At 41.8% G+C, this 13,574-nt stretch overlaps 1 protein-coding gene across 4 annotated transcripts in view; it reads right to left on the bottom strand.

The window, feature by feature from the left end:
* Positions 1 to 13,574, bottom strand: part of ctbp2l (C-terminal binding protein 2, like) — a 117,341-nt gene that overhangs the window by 51,828 nt on the left and 51,939 nt on the right. For 2 of the 4 annotated variants that reach the window (XM_008437129.3, XM_008437130.3), the window contains exon 1: positions 3,802 to 5,587. The exons of the other annotated variants lie outside the window; for them this stretch is intronic. In XM_008437129.3, coding sequence (XP_008435351.1) covers positions 3,802 to 5,572 — 1,771 coding nt within the window. In that variant the 5' untranslated portion in view covers positions 5,573 to 5,587. Of the gene's footprint in view, positions 1 to 3,801; positions 5,588 to 13,574 lie in introns of those variants that run through there. 4 annotated transcript variants of the gene reach the window in all.

The raw sequence follows: 13,574 nt of genomic DNA, 5'->3' as shown, positions 1-13,574 counted from the left end.
AAGCCACTGATGAACCAGAGACGATGTCAGAAGCGTCTTACCTAGGGGGTTCAAAGTCCTCTTTTCATCTGGAAATACAGAGCAATTTTAATCTGCTCGCGTTGGTCCATTGTGTTTTATCAAGTCCAAAATAAAACTGGCTGTCCATCAGAAAATTATAGAAAACCTACTGCTTCTCTTTGCTGACGAGCTTTTTGGAGATCCTGATATTATGTTCCAGTAGGACCTGGCCAATCGACAAAAGTTCAAATACCTGTTTGAACGACGGTGGTGTCACTTTGTTTTATCGGCCAATAATCTAAACAGAATGATGTCAAGATTAAGATGAAAGACCGAACCATACAGACGAGCTGTTATTAAAGCAACCTAACATTCATTTCCCTCAGATGAGCCACAAGCTGATTGTCTCCATTCCAAACCGCGATGATACAGCAAATCAGAAAAAAAGGAGCACAAACTAAGTACCAAGGGCGTATACCATGCAGTGCAGGGACTGTGGATAACAAGTCTGCATTAATTTAACATTTTTTTTCACGTGTATCTTGAAGATCATAAAATATAGTTTGAAATAGAAGAGGCTCTTTGCAGATGTGATAAAGCCTTCGCACAAAAATGCAAAGTAATACATGTGCGGCACAACAGGAAGAAGGGGGGAGGTGAGCAATAAAAAAAAAAGTTTCATTAAGCGCCCTGCAGCGTCTCATTATTTCCACACTATATTCATCCTTGAAAGCAAAAAAAAAAAGGTTACAATTGAAAAAAAATAAAAATAAATAAGTGCTAAACTGCATGCAGCTCCCCACATTTCCTCTTTTCTTAAATGTAAAGATTATCCATCTCTGATTAGCACAGAAAATCTAAGTTGCCTGGCAACGCACAATTAAGAAATATGCTTTCCGATCAGTGGCAAGAGCGACCTCTTATCAGATGAAGTTGGAGCAGCAACAAATGTTGCAGTCACATGCAAATGACGCCAGCTGCGATAAGAGTGCTGTGGGTAGTGGTGACCCCTGACAGAAGAGGATGTTTTCCACGGAGCTCGAAAAAGCTTCTCCCTCCCCCATCTTCTGGATCTGCTTCTTATTTCTTTGACAGCACATGAAGGGAGGCCACTTCATAAAAGTCTGTATCAAGTGCAGCAGACCACAGAGCCATTAGGAGGGGAGTAAGATTAGGTGTTACACAGCTAAAAACAAAGGTACCAGCTCCCATTAGAAGAAGTTTGCTTGTTAAACTTGAAATGTAGGTGTTTAGGGATAAAGAAGAAAAAAAAGTATCCCGCATGATGGTTTAAAATACAAACTAGCTGTGTGTAAAACTCAGCATCACATTTCTACAAGATTTTTTGAGAAAACTTCTGTAGAGCATAAAATAAATACTTTCATAACTATTTGCACGTAAACCCATTTGTGTGACCTTCAAAGATAATACAAGGCTGTAGTATTACATTTCACTACGGCTATAAAACCATATGACAGAATTTCTAAGTGTCGGTCATAACTATTTATTGGCGATGATTTTAAATGTCACATCAAGACTAAGATGAAGACAATCGATGACTATAATAATCAGTCGACATTAAAATATTTATTAAAGAGATTGTTTTTGTAAATTAATCTTTTTAAATTAAATTTCTCCCTGAAGGTTAAGCTGCTGTGCTGCTTTAGGATCCAGGAGGACAAACTGACCACTTTCCCTCTACCTTCCTGTAGGAGGGCATTGCTTGAGACAAATATTAATCTCTCTCTTTCTCCTGCTTTTTACTTAGGAAGCACTTCTACATCAGCTCTCCTCAGCTCAGTATGAGGAAGCATGCAGCAAGCGATTGTCTACAGTTGTTACATGAATGAATTATGTAAGTCAATGACGTGATCAAATCTTGGTTCCCTTCAAAACTAATTTGAACAATAATTTGAACCTAATGCACTGATTGTTGGCTAGGGTCAGTTTAACTGAAATGTCTTATTTTTGTAAAGTGAATTGACCCTATATAGTTAAACTGAATTGGATTGACTTTGTCCAATTGATGTGTGAGAACTGACATTTTCTCCAATCACTGGTCAGTTCCATCTAAAAACTACAATTTCAAAACAACTACAGTGGACAAAGGGTGAATCAAGATTTTTTTGAAAGTTTTTAAAGACTGAAAAGCTCTAAAGTACAGGGGTACTTTAAGTTAGGCAACAATAAATATGTGCTTGCATGCTAACCACGGCAGCACAGGCGCCTTGCCAGAGAAGCAGCTGATGACACCCAGGGGTTAATGATGAAAGATAAAACTGGCCTAAGTGCTTTTTTAAGGTGCTGAATGCACTCTAGGCAGTCAGACACATCTGTCTCCTACATTTTTCTTTGCAAAGGGGTTTAATGGAAATGTTTAGATCAACGTTTTGCTAATTTTCTATATGTGGTACTGAGCAGAATTAATGCAATCTAAACTCACCCCCTTCTAATTACATTTACTATGTAGATATTAATACAGGGTATTTTAAACACCATGCTGTGCTATGATTTGATTAAGCCAAGGCCATAATTTCAAAAGTGTAATTAAGAACATCCACTGCCAGATTGTTGGATTGCTGGATGGCACACAATAAAAAACTGTGCATGCACACAATTAACTGTTACCAATTAACAGAGAAGGTTTTGGACTGGGAAAGAAGTACTCCAGTATGCACAGGGAGAGCATGGACACTACAAGCAGGAAGACCCCAGGCTGGGATTCTGCATCAGGACCTTCCTGCTGCAACGCAACAGTGATACCAAATGTAAAAGTTCATAAAAACTAACTTTTCTTTTCTTGGAGGAATGCAGGCTGTTTTGATTAAGCAGGAAAATAGCTTAGATTATTTGAAAAAACAGTTTAGGTGAAAAGAAGAATTGATGACTTGAGATTAATTGAGAAATAAAAAACACACAAAAAATACTTGATATATTGATTTGAAAAGAACAACAAAAATAGCTGCTAGTGGTAACACTAAAAAGTCAATTAGAGAAAGCAGAATAAGGCATATTTTTTATTAAACAACGGTTTAAATTAAATTTTGAAAGAGGAGAAGAGAGAAAGGAAATGTCTTTGAGTTGTGTTGCACTACAGAAACACAGCTAAAGCTACAAAAACCAGTTGCCTATTATAGTCTACACAAACGTACATCCAATTAGTGTAATTGGATTTTTAACTGTTAAGCTCCAGATTAGGTGAGAGTACGACGTAAATTGAATGACAGCAACGTCTCTTACATACTAAAAACAAGCGGTGTATTAAAATAAAAACCCCATCTCAAAAGGCAAAGTACATTTGAAGAATGGCTGATGAACACTACCTCATATATTTATGTATTTTGAGAGCACTCTACAACAAAGTGGGCATATCATTTAAAATTTCACCGTTACCCTGCAAAACAACCACGAAAGCACAGAAAATTTGACCACCAACTTAATTAAAAACAAGCATCCCAAAAAAAAACTGAGTGGTGCTTGTTTGAAATGTTTCAAGTTGGTGATGAGACACAATCCCCTCTGGCAAATGACACAACTCTGGTGCAATACATGTATAAATAGTTGCATAATTTGGAGAGAGAAACCTCTGAGAGCAAAGCAGCTTAACTTGTCAGAGTCATCTTACATGCTACTCCTCCAAAAAAACAATGTCAGTGTGATTTCAATTTTGCATACCGCAAATTTATCCTGAGAGTAGAATCACAGGGTGGAAATTGTCGTTATCAACAAACAATATGGATTTAGATATTAAAGCTTGGCATTTTATGAAATAAGTAATGAAAAAGTGAGGTTTCACATTACTTGTGTCGGGTGCGGTGGCCATGGTTGAGACTATAACAGGTGGACCAGTGCGACGTCCAACCAGCTTGTTGTTGGTGGTGGTTTGCCCTTGGAGAGTGGTGTTGGAGGTAGAAGGAACAATGGTGCTCTCAGGAGCAGCACTGATCCCTTTCCGGAGAAGTTGTGGGCTGTGGAGGGGGCTCGCTGCTGCAACGGGGGAAGCCGGGGGAAGGTTTGGGGCTCGCTTCATCAGCTCCATGGGTGAATAGGAGCCAGAGAAGGTTTTGGGCGCCGTTCCGGGAGTGCCAGGGGTTGGTGGAGGTTGCTGTCCAAGCGCAGACATGGCAAGACCGGTGTGGGGATTGTACATAGAGAGAGGTCTTCCCTGAGGCACTACATTGTTGTATCCTCCAGGGCTAACTGGGAAAGCTCCAGTTGCCAGTGGCCTTGCCCCAGGGTAGGTGGTGGTCTCGAGGAGATGCTGAGAAGGAGCACTGCTTGGCCTTCGGCCGAGAAACTCCCCCATTCTCGGAGATACGGTCTGAATAGTGGTGGAGGGTTGCTGCATCAGACTGGTGTCCATCGTCAGCCCCTGTGGCTGCATATAGAGGTCATTGCGATGGCTAAAGCTGTTAGACCGGGTACGTGTCGCAGCGCCACTTGTTTTACATCCCATCACCAGGCGGGACAAAACACGAGCTTGGGCCAAGTTCGGGGCCACAGACCGAATATCGTGATCCTCCATCATTGTCAGCGTGGTCGTGGAATCGAAGCCGTGTTGCAGCAGCAGAGTGATGGTGCTCTCAGCCAAGCCTTCGGCTCGCAGAAAAGCCAAAAAGGTAGGGTCTACCATCTTCTTGGGGTCTGCAGAGCTGGGATGGACTGGAGGCAGGCTGGAAGGCATTCCAGCTGTGGCGGCCACCATGACTGAGGCAGGGTCATAGTTAGGGTCATAGGGCAGCCTCTGGGAGGCCACAGCTCCATAGACCCGTGGGAGAGCTCCGTCCATCACTTGAGATACTGGGTCCACCACTGACCTGGTGCCAGTTGGCTGGCGAGGTTCCAGGGGCAAGCTGGTGATGCTGTTAAAAACCTGATGTGCAGGCAGAGACGGCGGTTCAGAGGCGTAAATGGGAAGAGGGGGTTGGACCCCGTAGATAGCGGCCGGAGTAAAGGAGCTGCCGCCAATACGCTGGACGTCTGGGATCATCTTAGATCCCAGAGCTTCCCGGTACAAACGGCTCAGCTCGTGAAGAGGAGGGGGTGGAGGTGGCGGGGGAGGAGGGAGAGGAGGAGGAGGCACGGATGTAGGTGCAGAAGCAGAGGCCAGTATAGAAGGTGTGGCCCTTGCCTGTCCTTGATCCCACGCAGGCCTCACCCCTCCATAATGCGAGGCTGATCTGGTGAGTGAGTGCTGGTTATCCCTGTAAAACCCAGACTCTTCAGGTGGCTGACCAAATAAGGAAGCGTCAGCCAGGTAGTAATCCTGAGCTGGTACCGAGGTCCGGCCTGCCATGGCTTGCCTCAGGTAGAGGTTACTGCTCAGATCAGGAACAGAGCCCTTCCTCAGGAGCTGCTGTCCATGCAGGCCTTGATGCGGTTTCTCAGCCTGGTCTAGCTGATGAAGGAAACCAGTTGTGCCGTCACCCAGCAGCAGAGAACTCCTTCGCCCCTCGACGGTACCGCAGTAGAAACAACGACTTGCCGGCCTGTCGTTCTGACCCTCGCTCCACGCAGCGACCTGCTGGCCCAGAGAGCCACCGAAATGCGACTGCTCGCTCGAGTCAGGCATCAGTAAAGACAATAATGAGTATAGCTACAAAAGCGGAAAATAGAGCAGAGTATTGGGTTTCAAACTCTCCAATTACACTGACCCCCCCCAATCATAAGGCAGAAGTGGGGAGGAGAGAAGGACAGGTGAAGCAGCAGGTACCCTCTTACCTGATCTGCAGCTATACACCCCCTCCCTCCCTTCACTCTTAAGTCTGAGCTATCATGTAGCTCCCTGCTGGCAGGCTGTCTAAATAATTCAGCCCTGGAAACATTAGAAATCCATGGGGAGAGACATACAACATGATAGAAAAAGAACACACACGCAGACATACTGCCAGAAAAATAACACACCTTCAGAGTGAGGCTCTACTCCGTTCTGCTGGGATCATGCTTGTGCTGGGCATCCCACACTAAGACTGAGGGGTAAGAAATTGGGGTAAAAACACATGCTGGACAATGACAACAGACTGGAGGAGGGGACGAGATGTACTAATCCAACGGGGGCTGATGCATGCATGCATGCTATTGGCAGGGACTGCCCTCTCGTTTACTGCGCTCACCACGAGGGGATTAGCGTCAAACTAAAACCTGCTTAAATCCACTGCTCCTGTGACATCACTTGGTCTAGATAGTGCATGTAGCCGGCAGTCTGCAGAGGCCCAGGGGTGTGTTGAGGGAGTGTAAAACTACACTGTTTATGGTGTTTGCTGCTCACCTCTCTGCTGGCCTGCAGCCCATATCCCTGTGGGTTTGACTGAATCTTACCCAAGAGGCAGAGGAGGACAAAGGGTGGGAGGGGGGTGGGGGGTGACATGCTGCACATCCCCAAAGGGATGGGGAGGGATATGCAACAAAGTCGACTCCCACAAGTACTTCTGAGGCTTACACTTAATCTGATAGCTGTTAGAAGAAAACCAGGACATGCTCCACTTCAACCATGAAGAACACAGAGCCTCCTCTACTGGGCAAACGCATTTACAGAATATGCATACTCCCAAAGTTTCCATACCCACTGGTGTGCAGTCCAATGTTAACAAGTACTAAGGTATTATTTTTATTTTAATAAGGGATTGAAGTTTGTAAAAATAACTTCACTCGTTTACTCATGAAACCCAAAAATATATGAAAGGAAATGAAAATACAGCCAAAAAATCAATATGGAATATCTTACACACTCATTTGGAGTGTGTAAGTTAGCCAGTGGATTCTTATCAATAAGCCTCAATAAAAAGGCTAAACCACAAATTAGTTATTAGTAATAAAAAAAATAAAATAAAATGAAAAGAAACTGGTGGTTTACAGAGTGCTGCGTGTAAGCAAACTCTCGCAAGCTGAGTGGAAAGAAAAAGGTGTGGGAGAAAACTGTGCATTAGTAAAAACCAACTCCAGTAATTAACATGGAGTCTGACTTATTCTGTGACATTTTAGATGCAAAGTTAGCGAGACACGATGCACGAGTTTGTTTTTGTCCAAATTTACTCAAACAGATAACAGCAGGAAGTCTTTTATAATTTAATGCTTAAGAAACGATTTGAAGATGCAATTCAGTTCAGCTCAAAAATAAATATACAGCAAAAAGCTACGACTGCTGCTGTACAAAAAAAACCCTCTAATTGTTTGCATTCTCTTATTAATAAAACTCAGATGAGGTCCTGAAAAAGTAGTCTTGATTTCAGCATGAGTAAATATAAAAGTCGGTTGGAACCAATGATTCAGCGAGCACAGCAGCTTGACAGGTAACAAGGAAATTAATGCAAATGAGACATAAACAGGAATGCAATAAAAAGTGTGTGCAATAATGTCTGCGGTGACTACAGGTGTAACTTTATATACACCTGAAATGTTTATGTAGTGAAACGTTGGTGACAACCAACATTTCAATAAATACAACCTAAGGATGGTCATTGCAAAATTATTGACAATATTGCTAAAAGGTCGATGCAGGCCTTAGATTTATTTCAGAAATGTTCCATAAATGGTATTACAAGATCGACTTGTTACGCCCTCAGGGAACGAACTTTATGAACTTTCCTGCTACATACCAAACACACCAGATGTGCAAACATTGCTTAGCTGGCATGCTACCATTGAGAGGTAACTGCCAGCGTTTATTTGCGGTGGCAAGAGTTATTGAAACGGCTTTAGAAGGAAAAGGAAGGACTCTATAACTGAAGATAGAACGAAAGCGACAAAGGAGATACGGTGACCGGGTCTTTTGACTTATGTTAATCAGCAACACTGCAAAAACATGTACATACAAACAATGCTTACAGTTTAAGACTGTTAAAAATATCTTTAAGAAGTTACTGAGATATATACATAGAGCTGATCTGAGAAATTAGCTGATTCAAAACTCAACAGCTTTTCTTCAACGGTGGCACATTATTTGATGTGGATGCTGTCACTGATGACCGAAGAAGAAACAAAATGAGCTGTTTTCAGTTTGACTGACGTGTTTGATTGAAGTCATAAGGATCGTGGAGACCTTAGGTTAAAAAGGAAACTGTTTTCTAAAACACAATTGAGTTCATTTAGGCTGCAAGACAGAATTTAATTTTAGCAGATGACCGGAAGTGCTGAAAACAGAGTACCGAACAGAGTACTAAAAATGTTAAACCTGACGCAGTCAAAGTAAAAGTAAAGTAAAAGTTTAAAAAAAGCTATGGATAGAAAGAAACTGAAAGAGACAGAAGTGTCTTTTCCTAGTAAGAGAAGCGTTACATTTCTAATATTCATCCTCTATACGGTCAAAGGTATTTGCTCAAGTATCCATAACTTTGAATTCAGTTGTTGCAATCACTTCCACGTCTGTCGGCCAAGAACAGAGGCATGTTCCATCCTTGTTTTTCAACTGGAATCCTTCAGGACAGAGTTAGTTCAAGTCTCTTAACAACAAATAACTTTTATTCCATCTCCATTTAGCAGATCCTTCATTGAATTTATAAATTATTTTAACATATTTAAATCTAAATGGGCATTTTGTCACCACAATGCTGCGAGATTAGTTTTAACTGTTGCTGGCACTCAATACTGCAAATTCAATTACTATATGCTATTTGTGTCTATGATTTTCATAGACTGTGCATGAAGTCTATGAAGTCTCGTTTGTGTTGATGTAAACAAAAAATGCCCTTGAAGAGATAATAAGGTTTTCCTGGTGTGGCTGCAAAGAAGGTGCCAACATCACATTAAACTGCAACATGAAGGGATTGTCATTCATATGGTGCATACACAATCTGTGGATTTCCAGCTATAAATGTATTAGAAGTTCAAGAAATCCCATGACATAATAATTAGAGTAGCATGGGTTATCGAACTGCTATTACATATTAATGCTTGTAATGTAGTAATTACAAAGGACTGGGTAGTATTTTGAAGGTTTGTGACATTTTGGGTGCTACTCATTTGAACTCTGACAGCAATATATTAGCCATCTGGATGGACCTGCACCGTCCTTTATGCCCACAGCTGATGCAACAGGCACCTGATCTTAGTGAACAACATGCAAAACCTCACAGAGAGGAGCCGGCATCAAGATGATGTAAAAGAAAGAAAAGCAGTGGAAGAATTGTAGGTTAAGTGCAACAATTCAACAATAACGCTGCAACGACCTGTTTTTCAGGTAACATGCAGCTCTAGTAACAATGACATAATATCAGAAATAGTGAAATGTCTGTGAAATGATTCCACATTGGAATTAAAGAAGTAGTAAAAACAAAAAAACAGACAGAAGGATTTAATTTTTTTCTTCAGACTCTTGTCGTTATTGAACGAATGTTTCCTTTCATTAGACACATAACAGCCTCCCTGTAGTAATTTCTCAGCACTATATCCTCGCAGATCTGAGTCTCGGTGTCCCCGTTTCCACACCACAAAAGACACCATTAATCACCGTGTTGTTTCTCTACAGCAATCATAGACAATAACTTTTCTTAATAATCCCCTTCCAGGGCGGTGTGTCACTCAGATGCCCACTTTCTGACAAAACATTATTAATTATAAACAGCACAAGTATGGTTAGGCTTGTGTTGGTACAACGGTTGGGAGGATATTGGATATATACCCTCATCAAGCAACTTACTATATTTTCCCACAATATATAAGCAGGAGTTGGATTACTACATCCATCTCCTCTGCATTCGCTGACACGCCTTAGGGCTGCTCCGTAATTAGGAGAGCAGTTTATCCAACAATCACCAAGCAACAGGGATCCATGATGGTTTGGTTAAAAAAAAAAAGCCAAAAACAAGAAAATCCAAAATACACCGTGGCTGTGTTTGGTTAAAACATCAAAATTAACGTCATAACCGAAGGTGCTCACACACAAACAGACGTTCAGTTCTGTCAAAGACTTTTAGGTGCAATGTGTTGAACAGACGTCCAGGAACATTCGTCGCTTCGGAGCAATCTGGCCATCTTTCTAGGGCACAAGATGCTAACGGCAGGACTTGGCAGGCCGCGCAGAACAGAGATGGCTACCGAATGATTTAGATTGTGGCGACCCTACAACTGCTGATACATTAAACTTTCATAAATTAAAGCTGCGGCTGCAAGAACTCCAACATTCCACTCAATTACTGTGATTGTACAGTACATTAAAGTTTTAACAAGCCTCTGAGCCTTTCCTCACCAGAACACAAGCGGCAGGGAGGAAAAGAGGGGGCGGCGGGGGATGGCAAAACACATGGTACCAATTCTGGTTCGATGGCCTTCGGAGGGTTTATGTGCATCTGCTGCGTTATCGAGACGGTGCACATCTCCGCGGAGTGTGACGCAGCACGTCGCACATTTGCACAACTAGAAGGAAGAGCGCGAACCGCTGCGGGGTGAGACCTCTCGCAGACTCGCCGAAGCAAGCGAGTGGAGCCTCGTCTTTTATTTTTTTGGGGGGGGGCCCGTATCTTGGGCTCGCGCGCAGCCCCGCGCTCAGCCCGCCGATCGTTACCGAGCCAGCGGCCCATACTGCATCGCAGATGGGGCGGACAGAAGGGAGAGGCGACAGCCCGCTTGCTTTTTGGAGGGATGAGGAGTGTGCAGCTGAGTGAGAGAAGAGGGAGGGAACGAGTGTATTAGAGAGGGGAAAGGATGGAGAGAAAAATGTGATTTTCCTGTCAAAGGTGGGAAAAAGGATAAATTGTATAGTTAGATGAAAGCAGGCTACGCTCAGCTCAGCTGGGGTTTTAGGCAGATATATAGAGTGGTTCAGCTGTCGAGGACTGAAAAATCTAATATGACGTTCATGGATTTTTCCTGTGGTGTTAATGGTTTATAAAAGGTCTGTATTTCCTCTAGCACTTTTTATTTGAAAAAAAAATAAAGGCGTAAGCTGCTGTAAAGCATCCTAATAAAGTCACTATAATGCCTACTGCTTTGAACGATTTGGAAATATGCTAAATTGTAACCACAAATCAAAAGATTAAATCAGCAGTACTGGATAATAATAATAAAAAAAAAAACTATCTTTTGAACATATTATATTTAATTAAAAGTTGGAGCACCCTGATCAAAAAATATTATACAGTTAAGGTTTAAAAATAGCCACTTTAAGTAAGGAAAACATATCCATTCACTTAGGACATGTTAATCAGATCTAACAAGAGGTGGATGCCAAAATACAAGCTTTATAATTTGGTTGGGATGGAGTCTGACAGATAAATGATGTTTTCTAGATTAGTGCTGTCCAGTTTGAGTACTCTACGAGAAGTGTCCTACATGTTTCACCTGTTCCTGATTTAACATATCTGATGTAAATGATGGAATTACTTCCTAAACATGTCATCAAGCAGGACACATGCAGGATACCAACTTTCAAGCTATTATATTTCACACTTCCAAAAGTATAAACACAGATCAGGTCCTGTAGTTCTTATACTGCCTCACTTGGCCATAAGCTACAAAAATGTATAAAAACGGCAATTAACTCTAAGTAAGGATCAGATTCCTAAACTCCCTGTTCCCTGTTCCTAAACCAGGCAACCGAGTCTCCATATTGGGGATATTGTTATAAATTTAGTGTAAAATAAAGTTATTTTTATTTACAGAGAAGAGAAATTCTGCACAGTCCACAGGAGTGAAAGGAACACAAGATGGCTCCTAGTTTTTCTAAAGTGACCTGTGGTTGTTTCTGTTACACTCTACTAATAATCAATTAATAAACTGCTCAAACTTTGAGGGTTTTCATTTTTGGTTGAGCCGGGAACTAACAGCTTCTCCTTCCCTAAACAACCTGAGAGACCCATCTTGTGGCCTTTAAAAAGAAGTTTCTTTGTTTCATAACATAAAATACATTTTTTACTTATGGAAACATCAGAAAATGTCTTAATAAACAACATCTAAAGGCTTCTTCAACAAGAGCACCTGCCTAAACTTATCACAGCTACAGACTGAAGATGTCAATCAAGTAACTGAGATAAATGCTAAAATGACGCTATATTCATTTTCCAAATCCATGTAGCAATAATGACATAATATAAAACAGAATAAGCTGATTTCTCTCAGCAGAGCCTTGACTGGCTTCAAGATGTTCAATATTAATGTCGGAGCTCTGAAACGTAAAATTATTTTGCGCAATAACTCCTCTTTCGTTCAGAATCTGATACGGATAAATTATATTCCTAATTATACCGGCATAAAGTGCCATCATGTTGCACACGACGAGTAAAATGCAGACGTTGATTAAAACATTATCTGACAAGATTAGTGCGGCTCCAATCTAACCCAGAGGGAGGGGAATATTGCAGTCTACGAGCAAAACAACAATCTCAGCAAAGAGAATAAAATCGAAAAATTGGTTTAGGAGCAGAACTGTCCCTGCCTCGCTCTCAGCCGCTCGGCCCTGTCGTTGCAGAATGATAAACATTAGATCAGCTCAAATTAAGATGGGAACATGAAAGGACCTGAGGCTGAAAGGAACAGGGGCCGTGGCAGATCACTCCTCATCTCTTCAGACGACAGAAATGAATCTCCTTCCCCCTGAGAGAGAGAGAGGGAGACAGATAGCTGCTCTCTGTTCCTCATAACGCTCATGCTTCCCAGCAGCGGCTTTGATTGAGCCAACTAGCATCTTTTGATAAAAAGCATTCCCAACCAGCTTCCTTATTTGCAGACAGGCCAGATTATGTTAAATACATATCAAGGACTTTAATGGCATAATCAGCCTTGTCATCTACCCACCGGGCATCCGTAGATACTTCATTTGTGATCCTGCGGCCTTAATGAACAATTTGGATGACGGTATAATTCAAATAAATAAAAACCTCTCTTTGCATAAAATGAGAGCTGAGTTGTTTTGCTTTGTTTTGGGAAGCAAATGATAAAAAGAAAAAGGCGAATCGTTTTTCTTTTTTTAGTTTCTTTTTTTCCTGTGGAAAAACACGGAAAGAAGACGGCAAGAATTATACGGCTTTATCTCCTCTGTAGATGTTTGCCAGCCATGAGCCTGTTTAAACTGGGAACCTGGATTAAGATGAGTGACTCCCTTGTCTTGTGAGGATTCTACCTGCGAGGGAAAGCAAAGGAAGAAGCTCCCTTTATTTGTTTTAACCCCCCCCCCCTCTAATACACCCCCCTCGCTCTGAGACAATCACCATGGCAGCCTTATCACGCCTCAACATGCAATCAGTGGGACAACTCTGCCTGGTCACTGGCTCATGAACAAACCACAAGCTGTTTATTTGTTTTTACACCCTCACCAAGGTGGCTGGAGGACAGAGTCTCTGATCCTTTATGACGACCATCTGGAGAGCTGTGTACTTGTGTTTGCATATTCCAGCATCATAGCGAGGGGCTTTACATTTCAGACCCGGTCCGGATGAAAAGTGTGCAAGCCGTCGTAACGTCTCTCCTTATTTTTTTTTCCTCTTGGAAATTAAGCTGTCCCATTCCTTCACAGATACAGCGACGCAATGGAAAAATTATGACTGGACAAATCTATCGTTCTACAGGAAAAAATAAAAAAATGTTTTCTTAAAAAAAAAATCCACAATGCTGAAAAAATATATATATAAATGAAAAAATGATAC

The sequence above is a fragment of the Poecilia reticulata genome, chromosome 19 (genome assembly GCF_904066995.2).
Source record: "Poecilia reticulata chromosome 19, P_reticulata-male-v2, whole genome shotgun sequence".
Lineage (NCBI taxonomy): Eukaryota > Metazoa > Chordata > Actinopteri > Cyprinodontiformes > Poeciliidae > Poecilia > Poecilia reticulata.
The sequence above is the reverse complement of the archived record's forward strand: the minus strand, read 5'-3'. Positions and strand labels throughout refer to the sequence as shown.